Below are 18964 nucleotides of genomic sequence, written 5' to 3'. Positions count from 1 at the left end.
TCTTCCAGTGGAGGCTCTAAAAAATCCTCACATGACTACAAGATTAATAAGTTAAGAAGACCTGTTTAACTTCTGAGAGAAATGGAGCGAAATGATGGATCCGAGAAACAATGAAGCAGGTTATATTGACAAGGTTGCAACTGCAAAGTTATAGTGATAATATGGTTGTTTTGATTGTTTTGCTCAACACTAAATGGTTCATTCACTCGCAGAAAGTATAAGCCGGATCTACATTTCAACAGCAGCTGGTAGATCATGCCTCTAATTCCCAATTCCAACGAATTGTTAATTTGTAAATAAACACTCTTGTGTTTTCTTTTCACCATTTATAATTGACTATATCTTGTTTCACCCCCCGCAGAATAAAACTTATTCATGTGTTGTCTTCCATGCTGAGGCTTGCACTGCATGTAATATAGTTAATCTGAAATCTCATAACCAATCATTGAACTGGAAGTAACTAAGACATGTTTATCACTACATTTGCCATATATGTTTATTACTTTATATACTTCCCTACATATTTGTGTCAAGAAGCAATAGTTTTTTCTCTATCGCAACTCATTTTTTTAAATCTGTATAAGAGCATCAGTTTCCTTAATGAAATTGGGGGCAGAGCCTCCTGAACTTTACAAAAAAATTAAACACCTGCCTCTATGGATTCAGTTCTCCTGGAGACCCTACCTACCTGAACGAGGGAGCAGCCGAGAACAAGTTGAGTTTGCTTTTCCCTGTGAGTACCATTTTATGTTCACTGAGAATAAGTGTAACTTAGTTTGATAACCTTTGGTAAGGTACATTGTACGCTATAACGTATAGTTACCAAAATAACCTAAGTTTGATTATATGCCTTTGGTAATGTACATTGTATTCTGCCGATAACTTCGGCTACACTGTATTATATGCCTAAGTTTGATCATAATCTTTTCTTTTTTTTTCTGACTTTTTTTCAATAAAAAGGCATGCTGTAATCTTCATGGACTTGCAGCCACATACACCTGACAACCGCGCTCTACCAGTTTTAGCTAAAATGCCCATGAGGATACCGAGATTATGAGAATGCATTTTTTTTTTTTTTTTTTTTTGCAGAATTGAGGAAAGAAGAAGAAAGAAATTGTAGCGAGTAGAGTGGGAAATTACATGAACCATTGAGCTCAAGAGGTAAGTCAAATTCTTTCTATTTAGCTGATTAATGGTGTGAATTGTTCCATATCTTAGTTAGCTTCAAAAAGAGGATGCTATGCTGTTACATGTCTTGTTCTTCATCCTTGCCATGGTTATAATTTAGTTAACATGTTTTAGAATTGCTTATAATTGGGTTAACATCTTTGCTATTCTTCCTTGTTATGCTTGGAATTGCTATACAGTAATAGTACCGAATAATTCGTGTAGCAATTTTCTAAGTACAAAGCTATTTGCTAAGTTCAAAAACAAATTCTTTGCAAATAGTACTGAATATAAATTAAACTTTGGAGATAGTATCCACATCATAAAAGAATTTTAAAATTAACTAACTTAAACAAAGTGGTTGTAATTGGGTTAACATCTTTGCTATTCTTCCTTGTTATGCTTGGAATTGCTATACAGTAATAGTACCGAATAATTCGTGTAGCAATTTTCTGAGTACAAAGTTATTTTCTAAGTTCAAAAACATATTCTTTGCAAATAGTACTGAATATAAATTAAACTTTTGAGATAGTATCCACATCATAAAAGAATTTTAAAATTAACTAACTTAAACAAAGTGGTTGAGAAGTACTTGCAATTTTTAATATGAGCAGTTCAATCAATTTTGCTATACTAAAACAATCAGTAACTTTTCTATATGAGCAGTTCAAACAATTTTTATATGAGCAGTTCAAAAGATAGGCATCAAAAATTGAAAAACATATGTACAATGTGTGTCAGTTGGTTTTTCAAGAGACGTCAAGATTTTGCTTCCAACCAATTATATATTTTAACAATTTTTCACTTTTCGAAGCCATCAACTTGTGCTGCTAGCTCAATGGTGCCAAAAAATGTTACCCGAAAGAGAACTTACGTAGATTTTTTTCATCGCCCAGTGGTTCCTAGGTGAGTTGTTAAGAAATAAAAGCTAAAATGATTTGTTAAACTAAAATGATTTGTTAAGAAATAAAGCTAAAATATATTTTTATGATACAGATTCAAATTATTCGATGACATTGATATTTTGGACTTGGAGACATCATGGAGTGTCGTTGTTATGATAGATGTCAAGTTCCCTATCCAGCCTCGTTATCGTGATAGCCAACACTTTATCCTCATGGATACCTGTGTAAGTCACTTGTATTAATTGATTCATATAGAGAATAACAATAGTGTAATAAGAAATTTTCATCACTACATAACATTAGTTGTTATTAAATTTTAAAGGGGTCAAAATGGAAGCAATTGCATCGAACAACAACGTTGAAAGATTCAATGCTTTACTTGCTGAAGGATGTGTTTATACCTTACATGAAGTAAGATTCGATCCTAACTGGGAGGAGGCGTTGCAATTTTGAAATATTGGACATCGATATGAGTGTGTCTTGAACAATCGCACTAGGGTTGAGCCGTATACCATGCCTATTCAGTTTCCGCTCTACCCAAAGCACCTTATGTCATTCCCTGAAGTGTATCGCCGTCCTAATAAGACTTTTGTAGGTAAGTTTCAAGCTTTCCATTTTAGACTTATAAAAAAAGTAAAGAAAAAATGAATTTACACAAAAAACCTGACCAAGAATAATGGTGCAGATATAGCTGGAGTAGTTGTGCATTGGGCAGCAATTGAGCACATTGGTTGTAGCCTCTATAGAGAGGTCACACTCATGGACACAAGGTACCTTTGAGTTATGTTAATAATTTTGTTAGTACAAAAAGGTGCATCAGGATAAAAAATGCTATAACACAATATGCAGAAAAATAACTAAAAGTTTTCTATGTTTAAAGGTGCAACTTGATTGTTGTTGGGGTTTGGTCCCACCATTTGACCCGACATGCGCGTAGCTGGTCATTGGCTAATGCTAACAATGACATAGTCTTGTTAACTATGCTTCAAAATAACAGGAGACACGGTAATTGGTTTCTTATTAATCAAGGTATACTTAACCATTATACTTGTTAAGTTACTTCATTAATAACAAATTTTGAAATCAGGGTGCTTGGAGACTTCAGAGCATACAACTTTTAAATTCAACCTAAGTCATTGCGCTACACGTGCACTGCAGAGTGAGTATTTCTAACACCATCAAGAAAAGTCAATACATGCACAAATATTTTCACTAAGAAATTAAGAAATAATACAGTTTTGTCAAATATTAATTGAAACAATCCTATTCGGACATGTAGGCGTGCGCGGATCGGTGATCACAGGATCTATGGATCTTCGTTTTGTTAACAGATTTCTTGAGAATAGATGGGCGTACCTAGCAACCGTGGTTTGAGTGTGATGGCTACAAGTACTAATAGTTCTTAGAAGACTACTATAGCTAGACATTATTCACACATGTTAATGTGTCTATCGGTTATCAAGTTTTTAGTTTTATTGTGATTTTTGTGTTGTTTAAGTAATTATACCAATGGATACTGGCAGCTACCTTTCTCATTATGGTGTTTTTATGTCTGTAATATATCCTACTACTTTTCTCATTATGGTGTTTTTATGTCTATAATATATCCTATAGTTTGTAATGATGTCTTGTAATTATGGTGTTTTTATATGTCTGTAATATATCTTATTTCTAGACTACTTTTCAATGGATGTGTATTTGGGACTGAAATTAAAAAGTGCTTTGAGATGGTTCAAAATATGTTGAGATGGTCCAAAGTATGTGGAATTCTCAATGCATAACTTACTCTTTAATATGCCATAACTAAATAAACAATTAAGCAGAACTATGTGAAAAAAACATAAGTATGTAATTTAATATTTTCTGTTTATAACATAATGAATCTAGCACTGTAAGATATGTTTCTGAAATATTTTCTGAACTATTAAATTGTCAAATAATATATTCATATTTTAGGGTATATATATCACATTACCAACAAATTGTCAAAATGTCAGAAGACCGAAACCAGTCAAGAAGAAAAGGAAAAGAAGGTATGCATTTTAACACGACTAATTGTAATGTTAGCTATATAGCCCATGCTACAACGTTAAACTAATATAATAAAAACATATGTGCTACTCTCATTTTAATTTTTTTTATATATAGTTATAGATGGACACCGCACAAGAAAGAGGTCTCGCAACAACTATATGCCACATAGCTCTTCTGGAATTTCTATTCAAGAACCATCATATGCTTCATGTGATAGTTCATCAAACGATAAAGATGAAACACATCGACTACCATCCTCGTTTTTAATTTCAACCCAAAGTACCCTCACATCAGAGGGGCTATTACGAGGCGAAGGCTCTAATGGTAAAAGCTTAGTATGAATTTTAGTAATGCTACTAGCTTAAATATGCCTTTGAATATGCGGGAAACATAACCTTGATTTTATGGCAAATCCAGCCATTGCTACACTGGAGCAGCAACAACAGACACAGTCAGAACAAACAAACACTCATGGGAGGACAGTGGACCGTGCAGAAGCAAGGCGACAACGTGATAGAGCACGCCGTGCAAGCATGACGCCCGAGCAAGTTGCAAGCAGACGGGCTTGTGCTAGGCAACGTTATGCAAATATGACGCCTGAGCAGAGGCATGCAAGGCGAGATAAATAGAACAAATGAAACATGGCAAGACGAAGCACTCCCCGTGCAAATTGTGTCATGGGTACAAATATTACCGATGCAATAAATGGCTCTGTGGTTGGCTCCAACAATATTGATACAACAGAAGCTATCTATCAGAACCTACCAGATAGCACTCATATGTTGAAACCTCAGCCAAACTGTCACCATTGTGGTGCGAGAAGGTTCGAATATGAGTCATTGGGATTTTGTTGCAAGGATGGGAAAGTCAAACTAGAGATGCCAGAACCACCAGAAGAGCTTCGACTGCTGTACACAAGTGGGGATCCTGAATCACAATATTTTCGGGACAGCATTAGATTTTTCAATGATCATTTCTCGTTCACCACACTCTATTGTGATTATGACAAGGAACTCGCAAATGCAAGAGATGGAGTGTACACATTTAAAGCTCATGGACAAATGTACCACAATATACACTCATTCGGACAACGAGATGATGACCCGAGCCATTTGCAACTATACTTCTATGATGACGATCCTTTCTTATCACATCGTTTTCGATGTGCCCGAGATGAAACATATAGAGCAAGAGATAGGAGTGTCATTAGAAGTTTGGTGGGCATCCTAAGAGACAACCCTTACTCTGAAACATTCAGGAGCCTGGGACAAGTTGAAGACATGGACGAATATCGTATTGTGCTAAACATTGAATACAAACTAGACCAGAGAGTATATAACATGTCATTAACATCAAAGGTGGCTGCTGTGTGGGTCGAGGGGAGCGAGTTGCACAAACATTTTGATCGCAGCATAACTCTCTTTGCTAATAATGACACATATTATTCAATCAGACCTCATCATGGCTGCTATGACCCTTTGTCATATCCTCTCCTTTTCCCGAGTGGGGAGCTTGGTTGGCATCCAGAGATACCAAAACAAGGTGTTGATATTAGACAGATACGAAGGTCTCAGTCCGTAAATCCCGATAACCCAGGTTAGTTAAGTGATATATAGTTGCATTACATCCATTTTCTCATGGTACTTATCAATCTTCTACTAATTAACTGATCATGTATACTCTTTTCTTGATAGACACTAATAGCACGTTGTGCGTCATGATGCGCAAATATTATTGCTACAAGTTCCAGATGCGCCGTGGAATTTTCAACACCATCTTGCATGGGAAGCGCCTATTCCAGCAATTTGCAGTTGATACCTATATAAAGCTTGAAACATCACGTCTGAACTATATTCTGCACAACCAATCAAGAATACGTGCAGATCTTTACCAGGGCTTAGTGGATAGTGTATCTGCAGGGGAGAATCAAGCAAGTGCAATGGGCAAAAGATGGGTCCTTCCAGCGTCATTTATTGGTGGCCCGAGGGATATGAGACGACGATACATGGATGCTATGGCCTTGGTGCAGAAGTACGATAAACCAGACATCTTCCTCACCATGACTTGCAACCCTAACTGGGAAGAAATACTTAGGGAGCTTGAACCTGGCCAGACACCACAAGGCCGTCCTGATCTTGTTGTGCGAGTATTTAAAGCTAAATTAGATGATCTCAAGTTTCAGCTCTTCCATAATCACATCCTTGGTGTTGTTGCGGCGCATGTCCATGTCATCGAGTTCCAGAAAAGGGGTCTACCGCATGTACACTTCCTCCTTATCATGAAAGTACAACACTGTCATTTCCGCAGAGCTTCCAACCAAGGAAAGGTATCCTGAGCTTCATGAAATGGTTGTCAAACACATGATGCATGGTCCCTGTGGTTCGTTAAATCCTGGTAATGTATGTATGAAGAATCAAAATCGCACATGCAAGAGCTATTATCCACGCCAGTTTACTGATACAACTCTCCAAGGCAAGGACTCTTACCCTATCTACAGAAGACGGGATGGTGGGCAAAAGGTACATGTAAGAGGGCATGTCTTGGACAACAGATGGGTTGTACCATATAATCCTAAGCTACTAAGGAGGTATGACTGTCACATCAATGCCAAGGTTTGTTCAAGCATTAAGGCTGTCAAGTACCTTTACAAATACATCTACAAGGGTCATGACAGGGTATCTGTTTCTATCAATGATGCCAATGACAATCATGAGATTAATGAGATCGATGATTACAGGGAAGCTAGATGGGTAGCCCCACAGGAGGCATTGTGGAGAATCTTTGCCTTCGATCTTAGTGGGATCTTCCCCCCAGTGCTCCAGCTGCAATTTCATCTCCCTGGCATGCATCTCGTGTCCTACAGAGATAACGCGGATGTACGTCAGGTTTTGGACCAACAAAGTGCCTCTGAGACCATGTTAACTGGGTATTTTAAGGCGAATTGTGAGTTCCCGTGGGCACGAAGCATACTATATAGGGAATTTCCAGAATATGCAGTTTGGAACCCTACATTAAAGAAATGGAAGAAGAGAAAACAACGCACACAGGTTGGAAGGATCATCTCAGCGCATCCTGCGGAGGGAGAAAGATACTATCTAAGGGTACTACTAAACCACGTGGCAGGTGCTACTTCATATGAAAATCTAAGGACATTTGATGGTGTTGTCTACCCTACCTTCCGAGAAGCTGCTGAGAAAAGAGGTCTTATTGAGTCAAACAATAACATCGATGATTGCCTAACAGAGGCTGAAATATTCCATATGCCATCATCTCTCCGAAGGCTGTTTGCCACAATATTGGTTTTCTGCGAACCCAACGATGTCCGTGGGATATGGAACAAGCACCTAGAGGCAATGTCCGATGACTTCCGACGAGACCAAATGAACTCACATGTAGTTGAACAAATGATTCTGTTGGATATTAGAAATATGCTACAGTCAATGGGTAAAGACATATCATCATTCCCTCTTCCTGAGATCGAAGAGGAGCATGACACTATGTATGGAGAGGTAAGGGAAATATTTGAAGAGAGATCTATAGAGGTAGACCATGAATTTGCCTCGGTCGTGTCATCTCTCAATCGTGAACAACGGTATGCTTATGACAAAATATTATCCTATGTTGACAGCGGTAATGGAACTGCATTCTTTGTTGATGGTCCTGGAGGGACCGGAAAGACATTCCTATACAAAGCTTTGCTAGCGAAGGTTCGTAGTGAGGGAAAAATAGCAGTTGCTATTGCAACATCTGGTGTTGCTACCTCAATCCTGCCTGGAGGCAGGACTGCACACTCAAGATTTAAGATATCATTGGGCATACAAGAAGGAGGAGTGTGTAACTTTACAAAGCAGAGTGAGATCGCGAAACTTCTTCGAATGGCTTCACTTATATTATGGGATGAGGTCTCTATAACAAAAAGGCAAGCAATTGAGGCACTTGATAAGAGCCTGAGAGACATCATGGAAAAGCCTGATCTACCATTTGGAGGAAAAACGATTGTTTTTGGAGGCGACTTCAAGCAGGTCCTTCCAGTTGTGCGAAAGGGTACAAGAGCACAAATAATAAATGCAACATTACGCAAATCTTACCTATGGGAAAACATGCAAAAGCTGAGGCTTGTTCGTAATATGAGGGCTCAATCAGATCCATGATTTTCTAAATACCTACTACGTATCGGGAATGGCACTGAAGAAACTGTGAAAGATGACTATATAAAGATACCCGATGAGATATGTGTGTCTTACACTGGTGCAGAATCAGACATTGATAATCTTATTGATAGAGTGTTTCCTATGTTAGCAACACACATATCCAATTCAGACTATATCACATCTCGCGCTATTTTGTCAACAAGGAATGAGAACGTCGATGACATAAACATGAGGCTTATCGAACGATTTCCTGGTGATGAGATGGTCTATCACAGCTATGATCTTGCAATTGATGATCCAAACAACTACTACCCTCCCGAATTCTTGAATTCTCTAACCCCAAATGGATTACCACCGCACATCCTCAAGCTAAAGGTCAATTGCCCTGTGATTTTGCTCAGAAATCTAGATCCAGCTAATAGTTTGTGTAATGGGACAAGGTTGATAGTCCAAGCATTTCAAAGAAACACTATCGATGCAAAAATTGTGCTAGGTCAACATGCTGGAAAACGAGTATTCCTACCAAGGATACCTTTGTGCCCATTTGATAATGAAATGTTCCCCTTTAAGTTTAAGAGGAATCAATTTCCTATCAGAGTGAGCTTCGCAATAACGATCAATAAAGCACAAGGACAAACGATCCCTCATGTTGGAATCTATCTACCTAATCCAGTATTCTCTCATGGTCAGCTCTATGTCGCCCTGTCGCGAGCAACTGCTAGGAGAAATATCAAAATACTTGCTGCATCGGAAAATGATGCTAACGTAGATTCAGCCTGTACACTAACCAAAAATATTATCTACAAAGAAGTCCTCACCTCGTAAATACATATCATGTTCGACACAAAACAATTTATTTGTTTCTATGCCTATGTAATCTATGAATGATATACTATTTTAATCATATTATTCTTCTTTTCTTTCATACTATCGAAATAATAAAACACACGTTCGAAAATATTTATACCGTAGCAACGCACGGGTACCTTACTAGTTTAACAAACATGTGGCTTTGAACAAACTGCCGTGTCGTCGTTGGCCAAATCACCGAAGACAATTGTTAGCCCATTCATCAGGGAGAGCGCTGGCACCGTGTAAAACTGTTTGGTTTTGCACCACGTATGGTATCGCAGATGCCGAGCAGAAGTAAACAGGTGATTTGTTTATCCGGGGTGAGAGATCTTACGCAATATATCAGAATATCTGGAGATGACTTTTGCGTGAAAATAACTATCATAGAGATGGAATGGGACAGTACTCAATCTACAGAGATGGACAAAGTTTGAGCGTATAGTGATGATAATGCATGGAGATCACCTTTAGACTGCTGTTAATATTTGCTGGATCATAGTACGTGTACGTAGTGTTGAGAGTAGAATTGTATAGTAAAGTAGACAATGTATAAATGAGTTTAATCATCAGATTTCTTATTGAGTTTATATATATAGTAAAAAATTATCCCTCTCGAACAGTATTACTCAACGGATAAAAATAACTGACCGATATTGGTCACTTTGATTCCTAACAAGTACTTACTCCGTAGGAGACAGTACGTGACACTGTGACAGCGTGACTGCAGACGGCCCACGAGCCAGCAGCCAACCGACTTCTCGGTTTCCCCAGCGCCGCGTGTGCCTTCCCGAGCCTGCCGCCTACTGTGCTGTGCCGGCGAGCGCGGCACGCCTTGGTCGGACTGTAGGCGTGGAGAGCCGCGCCCGCGCGTGGCGTGCAAGCGCAGCTACTACTCCCTCTGTGCCGTGTCGGCAGGCGGCGCGCGGCTGAACCGTGAGGGGGGGAAAAAACCGATCCTGCTACGAGCAGCGTGTGATCGGGCAGGCGGCGCCCCGCGCCAAGTACGTGAAGACGTGCGTGCCGCGCGACCGGGGCGGAGGCGCGCGTGGCACCGGGGTGGGCGGTGGAGCCACGCGCGCAAGAGGACGCCTTTTTCCCACGCGCCGGCGCTGCTGCGGCGTGTCAGCGCGCATTAGCTAGCTAATAACCCGGCCGCCGTCGTCCCTCGGACGCTCACAGGTCCGGCCGCTACGGACCTTGGTTCGTTTGCGACGATTTTCTCAGTGGATCGACCACGGATTAAATTTCGCTAGGCAGATCGAGCGTCTTCGTCGCGACGACGGCGGGGTGATGCGCCCATCGACGGTCATGTTGCGGAAGGGAAGTTTCCACATGTCTATGCCGAAGAAGCTAGTGAAAAAAATTCATAAGATAAATAAAAGAATCAACGGATCGATAATCCGTGCGTACGCAATACAATGCCGAGTTGCATTTCCCATCACGTTGCTGCTGTGGCCAGCCAGCCAGCCAAGCCCCCACGGGCTTAATGAGCCGGACCGGGACGGGGCCGGGTTGGCCGTGCTGCGCCTCTCCGTGTGCGCGGGTGGTGATGGTGGTGGGTTCACAATCACCTGTGGTTCGCAGGTCGCTTGATAATTGATATGCCTGGTATGCCGGCCGCGCCGTGTCGCGATCAAATCAAGCGCAAACGTGTGCTGGATTCTGTTCAGATTCTGTCACGCCGGATCGGCCTCCGCCCCGCTCGTGCGCGGTCGATTGAGACGACAACGCTAGTTTCCGCTCACGTTCGAAGGGGGTTGGTTGCGAGTCGCGGCTCGGCGGCTGGTCGCTTCTCACGTTTGACCAGAGCATGCGTGTGTCGACACTTGACAGCCGATCCAGCACGTCCAAGATTTGAGCACACGATATGGTTAACAATCACGCGCCCAATTCGACCCCACTGCGGCGCCTCCCAGTATGCATCGCATGCCCAACAGTATATAATTTGTTTTGCAGTGAGCAAGGCTAAAGAAGCTTTCAGTCCCAAAGTATCTTGTCTTCCCATTATCGCTTCAACTTTCTCGATAATCATGTGCTCCGAAAGCCAAACAGCAATACATAACTCATAGCACAAGAGAAATACAACAAGTAATAAAGCTCGTCTGATTCACGGAAAGAACAATTTGCGAGGCCCACGACACAGCCGCAGCAGGTCGGTTTCTCCGTGTTCAGATCAAATCAGCGCAGATGTAAGCAGATTGCCAACGCGATTTCAAACTGAAGAAGTGGTATAATGGTCCCAATTCATCCGATCGCAATCCATGCCTGGTATCTTGGGCTGGCTCCCAGTCGCCGTCTCCGGCAGAGCGTGCGGGTTGGGTTGAATTCAAGTAGCTCGGTTTCTGTCTCTCCAAGGTAGACTCACGCTACAGGGTATCCAAGTTTCTCTGTGAAGTGAAAGGCGTGTCGAATGTGATTAATCATGTGACCGACTCTTGCTGCGTCGTTTCCCAATCAGAATTGAGCTGCTGTCGGGTGATTTTGCGTGAGATAAACCCATGACAGAAGCTTCGGTATCTATGTCAAGGTAGAAGCCTAAGCTACTGCTAAGAAAGCCAAACTTCCTGAACGTAAAGTTGGCAGAGTGTGGCAATGAACAAATGAAGCTTACGTGGAATTTCGAATGGTACTATGTTCGAGCCGCGTTGCGTTGCAAGCCTTATCGCGGTTGATATACTCCATATATATGTGAGAGTCAAGTCGCTCAACTGTGTTGGTTTCAAAAGGTTGCTCAATTGTTTAAGCTGAACCGTGGGGGTCATAAACCAAGAGACGTTCGTAACTGCTGCAGACTCGTATCCAAGGGCGACTCTCTCTCTCTCTCTCTCTCTCTCTCTCTCTCTCTCTCTCTCTAGCTAGTAATATGAAGGAAAATGGATCGATCGGTCTTGTAATTTTGATCTGGAGGGGAAACTGGTCTTATACTAGGCCATGAAACACTAAAGAGGGCCAAGATATATTATACTAGTACTTTGGAAGTGGTGCTGGTACCCACCACCATTTCACCAATAGCACATGTTACATACATGGGCCAAGCCCACTTATAATTCTTGAAAATTTTAAGAAGACTTCTTTAAATAGAGTTGTATCCTCCATCTATTAACATATGCAGATAGAAGGATTGAAAGAACACGCCCGCTCGCAATGGAGACTCACTTTTGTCTACGGTGAACTGCGAGTGGAAAACAGACGTCACATGTGGGAACTGTTGATGCGTTTAAAGAAGAAATCGGATCAAAGAGGCCATGTGGCGCGAGGATCAGTAAAAGGTGCTTCCCTTCACAGAAATTATCCAGCTGTCTTGTAAGAGGATTCTCACAGTAAAAACATAAGGCTTGTCACTGCTTACATATGCCAAACAACTAGTGGAGGATATTACCCTTGCATTGGTCATAAAATTTCAACCAAATTGGCGATCCACTGATGCATGTTGAAGTCTTCCGAGAGATGGTAAGCATGCTAGAGGCTAACTTTTATTTCAGACAAGTAGACATAACAAGCACTAACAGGTTACAAGCCACGTAGTTTTCAGAAAAGCGAAGAGAATAGCTTGTCTTCCGGGGGGGGGGGGGGGCAATTCAAAGGTATGCACAGAAACCACAAGATAAAGATGCCAGCCTCTTAGGAGTCAGGAACCACATTTCAGAACATCTTCACCCTATCGTAACCCAGCGCCCGACGCTGTCTTCAGCTCTCAGAAGAGTGTGGAGCATTTTCATCAGATGAGGGTGGATATGAGAAGAATGCGCTTAAAACAGAGAAGATAGGACTACCAGAATGGTTGCCTCCATTACGGTTAGTACGTTCTGTATCATCACTGCTTGCAGCAGCATTGACTCCATCACTGTTCACGACCCCAGCAGTGCTTGCTGATTCACATGGGTTTTTCGATACCTCAGTAGGCAACTGATATCGACAGACTGGGCAAGAACTGTGGAACTCCAGCCATGGAAGGATGCAATGAGAGTGGAAACTTATGCTCACAGGGCATCTCCTTTGCTTCTGTACCCATTACAAAATCCTCTAGACAGACTGAACAGCCCAACACTTCCTGGATGTTCACGGTTGGCAATGCAGCTACTGCTTCCTTCTTGGCAGGTGGTGTGCCAGAACGATTGGGGTCACTCTCTGCCAAACGCTGCAAGAGAAGATCCAAGCCAGGACCAAGAAAGTAATCCCCAAGTGACACACCAGAACTTGTGTTGCTAGGGTCCTCTTGGTTGTCATCAGGTCCAAATGTTCCTTGGAGAATAATAGCCTCATTGTTGGAGTTGATCAGAACAAGGCTCTCTGTCCTCTCCCTACGTCGATCCCTCTGTCTCTCCCAATCTGAAAAACTAGGTGAATAAATGTTTTGGTTAATATGTACGATGAGTCATTGATACTGATTGAGTTGAATTGTACTTAGTTAGCATGCGTTTTTTTAAGTTTGTTTTTATTTATAACTAATTTGAGTTGAAGGATAATGAAATTGGAACAATTTTCTCTGAGTTCAGGTGATTTATTCTCACCGGATCTGGTGTCTGAGAAATTAGCTTTATTGGATGATCCGGTGTGGTGCTGACACTAATGTTGGAGGTTTTCAGTTTGACGGCAAAATTTGAAATGGTTATCGGATGGTTCGGTGTTGGCTATTTGTGTGCACCAAACTATTTTCAGCAGAGAAGAATGCAAACTGAGTTTTGATGAGTGGTACTCACCGGACAGTTCGGTGATGAGCTGTGAGCACCGGAGAGTACAACGGAGCTTTTCTTGCAGAGAGGGTAAAATTGTGAAGTCTAGTACCGTGGTACTCACTGGAAGGTCCGGTGTGTGCACGGTTGAACACTAGATTAATCACCGGAGCATTTCTTGCAGAGGGATTGGAACAATGTGTTCTGTTAGAGATAAAGGTAACGGATGTTCCGATGACTAGACAATGAACACTAGAGCAATGCGTCGAACCTTTGTTTACAGATGCGAGATTCTTTAGTGCACAAAGGAGTTAGCCTCACTGGATAGTCTGGTGTTCAGAGGCAGAACACACCGGAACATCCAGTGTTCATGATTTCTACAGGATGTGCTTTCATTTGAGAATTTTTGTTTTGAGCTAATCTGGAGATGGTTTAGAGTGGGCAAAACATGTTTGCTTGTTTCATGGTGTGCGGGTGATGGATGTGACTTAACGGTCAATGGCGAGATGATCGGGGCCAGGCGGGAGGCTTGCTGTCGGACGATTAAGGAAGCTGAGAAGAGTCAAGGGTGATCCTAGTGGTACATATGGAGATTAAGCAAAGTATGAATGGAGAAGGATGAAGACGTCATGTTGGTAAAGTCAAGCAAAGGGGATGCCGGTGCAAGTGACAAGGCGGCCCGAGAGATCGAGAGCGGGAGAGACTTACCGACGGTTAAGATCACAAGACACAGTATACGTGTTGACATTGGAGCGCTTGCTTAAGGCAAAGCAAGTGGCGGCTACACGATTTGAGAATAGTGCTAGGGTTTCGCGGTTTGGCAAGTGCCTAAGTCTTGATCACCGCGACGAGCCACCCCCCCCCCCCCCCACATCCCAAGCAGCAGTGGAGCCAAAAGCGAGAGTCGATCCTGTTCGAAAATAAGGCACATTTAGCTTTAATTTAATCCATAAATAATTCATGAGCAGAAACTGATAAACTGATATAATCATATCATCAGAGTATAATCTAGATATGTGTACGAAAATATAGCATATGACTAGATCTACTATACTCAAAAGTAGGAATAGCAGGAAATAAAGTACGAGTAACATGGTTTTTACGTACTGGTCTTACGTTGTGGAGGTTGCTGAAGATGCTGGTTGCACTGTGTTGACGACACAATCGATCCTGCTGATGACGCGCTGAGTTTATGACGATGACAGTGGGCAGCACCCAAGCGACTAGAAAGACGAGTCGTGGTGAAGAACTTGAGCAGTCGCACGGAACACTTTCTAAAAACCTTATTCTCCCTCTCCCGGTGCAAGATCTCAAGAGCAAGGGTTTCGGAGATCTGCTCTCCCGTTCGCCGGTGCACGCAGATGTCGGGATGAAATAGACTATAGTGGCAGCACAATCGAGAGAGAAAGAGGCAAAATCTTAATTCTTCTATAAACTCACGTAATGAGAGTGTTCCTAATTTTAGGACTACTATCAATTAGCAGCCTATATTATACGTGTACCCAATGATATGAGATCCTTACATATATAGGGAGAAACCCCTCACCTCTACCTCCATTAGCAATATAGTACTAATAGAGAGTGGATCTAAAAAATGAACCACCTCTCTACAATATAGGCCTTTGAGATTTATTAGGAATTATTATATGGGTCGGTCCCAATAATTCTAACAATCCACCATCAGATCTCAAAGTCTCGTAGATAATTGTCAGTTTCTCACTATTGTTTGATATACCAGTGTTTCAGTGAAGACTGTTAAGTTAAACATCCATCTAGAACATCAAGCTACACTCATTCATAACTTGAACAATGGACTATGCCTTGAATTGCAATATGCAAACAAGTTTTACTTAAAGTCATAACTGATACTTGGCTGCCAATAGGCTACCTTGCGGGTAGAGCATATAAGTCCCACTCTATTATTTTTTTATGAGTTTACTAGATATCACCCAAATCTCATAGATTGCGACTAACAGTCAGACTCATATAGGTGTGTTCTTTCAAGAATGCATTGTAGGTCAGCATCTTCGCTACTTAAAGCCAACATAACACATTAAGTCAATAGCCAACCTACCTTACAGATCTCTGAGAGTATTGCATCTTCACTCGAGTGGGTCAAACAACAAAGGTACTCTCCTCTAGTTAGGCCAATAGCTTGTTTTTCCCAAGTCTTAATTCACGGGATCTCCGATTATATAGGTTGGGTTACCACTATAGTATAACTCAAATGTATCTCATACCCATCTCTTTCGATACAATATCTATCACACTCCATGATAGTCCCTTTATAAAGAGATCTACTAAGTTCTTAGCTGTTTGGATATAATCTAAGGTTATCACTCTGGAGTTTCTTAATTTCCTTACAGACTTCAATCGTCTCTTTACGTGCCTTAAGGACTTGTCATTATCCATTAAGTATTTACTTTGATAATAACCGTCTGATTATCACATTTCATAAGGATAGCTGGTACCGGTTTCTCAACCATAGGTAAGTTCATCAACAACTCATGCAGCCATTCTGCCTCAACAGTGGCTGTGTCTAATGCAGTGAGTCTACTTCCATAGTTGATCTCGTCAAGATGGTTTGTTTGCAAGACCTCCATGACACAGCAACACCACCTAGAGTGAATACATATCTACTTATGGCGTAAATCTCATCAGCATCAGATATCCAGTTTGAATCACTATAACCCTCAATTACCGATGGGTACCGGAACAGTGAAGACCATAACTCATAGTACCAAGCAAATAGCGCATGACTCGCTCAAGTGCACGCCAATGTTCATCACCCGGGTTAGAAGTAAAGCGACTCAATTTGCTCACAACAAATGAGATATCAGACCTTGTAGCACCAGCTAGGTACATGAGTGATCCAATAATCTGAGAGTATCTCAGTTGGTTCCTACCACTTTTCTTATTCTTTCGATGTATCACACTGGAATTATAAGGTGTTGGAAAAGTCTTGTTGTCCTGGTAGCCAAAACAGCTCAAGACCTTTTCAACATAATGAGATTGTGTAAGAGTAATCTCATTCTCTCCTTTGATTAACTTGATATTTAAGATTACATCAACCTTACCCAGATCTTTCATATCAAAGATTTGATATAAGAAAGACTTCACCTTATTAACCATAAATAATTCATGAGCAGAAACTGATAAGATCATATCATTAGAGTATAATCTAGACTATGCATGAAAGTACAACACATGACTAGATCTACTATACTCAAAATTAGGAATCGTAGGAAATAAAGTACGACTAACATTGTTTTTACGTACTGGTTCTGCATTGTGAAGGTTGTTAAAGATGTTGGTTGCACTATGTTGACGACACGATCGATCCTGCTGATGACACGTCGAGTTTATTGACGACGACAGCGGCATCACTCAAACGACTAGGAAGACGAGCCGTGGTGAAAAACTTAAGCAGTCATGTGAAGCGTTTTCTAAAAACCTTATTCACCATCTCCTGTTACAAGATCTCAAACGCCAGAGTTTCAGAGACATACTCTACTATTCGTCGGTGCACGTCGACGCTGGGATAGAATAGACTACATCGGCAACACAATCGAGAGAGAAAGAGACAAAACACTAATTCTTATATAGACTCACGTAATGAGAACGTTCCTAGCAGTCTATATTGTACGTATATCCAATGAGATGAGAGTCTTTGCATATATATAAAGAGAAATTCCCAACTTTATCTCCATCAACAATATAGTACTAATAGGGTGTGAATTTTAATATGAGCCACCTCTTCACGATATATGCATAAAGATTTATTAGAAATTATTATATGAACCGTTGCTGGTTCGAAGCCTTCAGAGTCCATTTCCTCGACAAATCCTTCCTCACAATTAGGACACTTCATCTCTGGCATAGGATTGATCACCTCCTCACAGCTGTGGCACCAATATCTAACGCCCTGAACTTCATCCATCTTGCAAACAACACTTGTTCTTTTCCCTCGGTATAGTATCTTACAGCCCTAATTCACCCCTGAATTATCAAGACTCGAGATCTACCAAGTCAAGAAGATGTCTTCCTTCAGTGGCCTGATAAAACTATCCTTGACAAGGCCCACAGTTTGATCATACAGTCCTCCGTGATACTCTCGACAAGCTCAATGAACTTTTATATCGGGAGGAGATGATGTCGTTACAGAGATCCCGAAGTAATAGGCTAGGCGAAGGAGACAGAAACACTAATCATTTTCATCGGAAAGCCACGTGGAGAGCTCGGAAGAACATGATTAAAAGGTTAAAGGATGAGCAAGGGAGATGGTGTACAGAGAAGGAGAGCATGCAAAGGTTGGCTGATGATTCTTTTTTTAAGAAACTTTTGTCAAAGGTTCTATTCTGCCCAATCAGGGAGGCTTCCTTTCATTATATATTAGTTTACAGATAGATTTCAATCGGTTTAAACCAAGTAGCACGATTTAGAGGTAAATCAGAATACAGATATCAACAGAACATATTGCAAATATCAGTTAGGATTGCTGACAACTTTATGATCGTGACACCACTGTTGAATCGGATCGTGGACTGGTTGCTGTACAAGCGCGAGCAACGGATGCAATGAACCAGGCCCTTTGCACACCTTTTACGGGCGAAGAAATCGCTGACGTTATGCTCCAAATCGGCCCTCTCAAGGCCCCTGGACCAGATGGGCTACCAGGTAAATTCTACCAACGGAGCTGGCATTTATCTGTGGCCGATAGCCTTTCAGGGCTGCTGAAGAAAGGTGTAGCAGAGGGTAGCGTTGAAGGAATCAGGATCTGTTGTCGAACACCGATGATTACACATCTTTTTTGCAGATGATACCTTGTTATTTTCAAGGCTAAAGTTGAGAAAGCAACACACATCAGAAACATTTTGTCGGATTTTGAGGCTGGTACTGGTCAGCTGGTCGGTGCATCAAAGTGCTCGATCTTATTCTCTGGCAATGTAGATGATGAGTTGAAAACAAATATCAGGGCAACGCGGCAACTTGAGAAGGAAGCCTTTGAAGCACGGTATCTGGGCCTGCCAACTCCAGAGGACAAGATGGAAAGAGAAGCCTTTCAACCTTATGAAGAACGCTTTGGCAAACGGTTCTCAGATTGGAGTGAGAAATTTGTTTCTAGTGCTGGCAAAGAAGTGTTGATCAAATCAGTGGCTCAGCCGCTCCCAACCTACTAATG

The 18964-nt window shown here is 41.5% G+C and overlaps 2 protein-coding genes, 1 long non-coding RNA gene and 1 pseudogene across 3 annotated transcripts; 3 read left to right on the top strand and 1 right to left on the bottom strand.

The window, feature by feature from the left end:
* Positions 1 to 550: 550 nt before the first annotated feature.
* On the top strand, positions 551 to 2061 carry LOC133920405 (uncharacterized). Its single transcript, XR_009910097.1, has 3 exons — positions 551 to 714; positions 1090 to 1161; positions 1982 to 2061. It is a non-coding gene; the product is annotated as an uncharacterized LOC133920405 (long non-coding RNA).
* Positions 2062 to 2405: 344 nt separating this feature from the next.
* Positions 2406 to 3693, top strand: LOC133920404 (uncharacterized). Its single transcript, XM_062365026.1, has 5 exons — positions 2406 to 2667; positions 2758 to 2842; positions 2953 to 3077; positions 3160 to 3231; positions 3352 to 3693. The coding sequence occupies exons 1-5, from the start codon at positions 2586 to 2588 to the stop codon at positions 3444 to 3446; spliced, it is 459 nt and encodes a 152-aa protein (XP_062221010.1). The 5' UTR covers positions 2406 to 2585; the 3' UTR covers positions 3447 to 3693.
* A 1291-nt stretch (positions 3694 to 4984) lies between these two features.
* LOC133922903 (uncharacterized) lies at positions 4985 to 8257 on the top strand. Its single transcript, XM_062368429.1, has 3 exons — positions 4985 to 5702; positions 5801 to 6366; positions 6518 to 8257. The coding sequence occupies exons 1-3, from the start codon at positions 4985 to 4987 to the stop codon at positions 8255 to 8257; spliced, it is 3024 nt and encodes a 1007-aa protein (XP_062224413.1).
* Positions 8258 to 12796: 4539 nt separating this feature from the next.
* On the bottom strand, positions 12797 to 17722 carry LOC133922902 (E3 ubiquitin-protein ligase SIRP1-like; annotated as a pseudogene).
* Positions 17723 to 18964: the final 1242 nt, after the last annotated feature.

This window comes from Phragmites australis, chromosome 6 (genome assembly GCF_958298935.1).
Source record: "Phragmites australis chromosome 6, lpPhrAust1.1, whole genome shotgun sequence".
NCBI lineage: Eukaryota > Viridiplantae > Streptophyta > Magnoliopsida > Poales > Poaceae > Phragmites > Phragmites australis.
The sequence above is the reverse complement of the archived record's forward strand: the minus strand, read 5'-3'. Positions and strand labels throughout refer to the sequence as shown.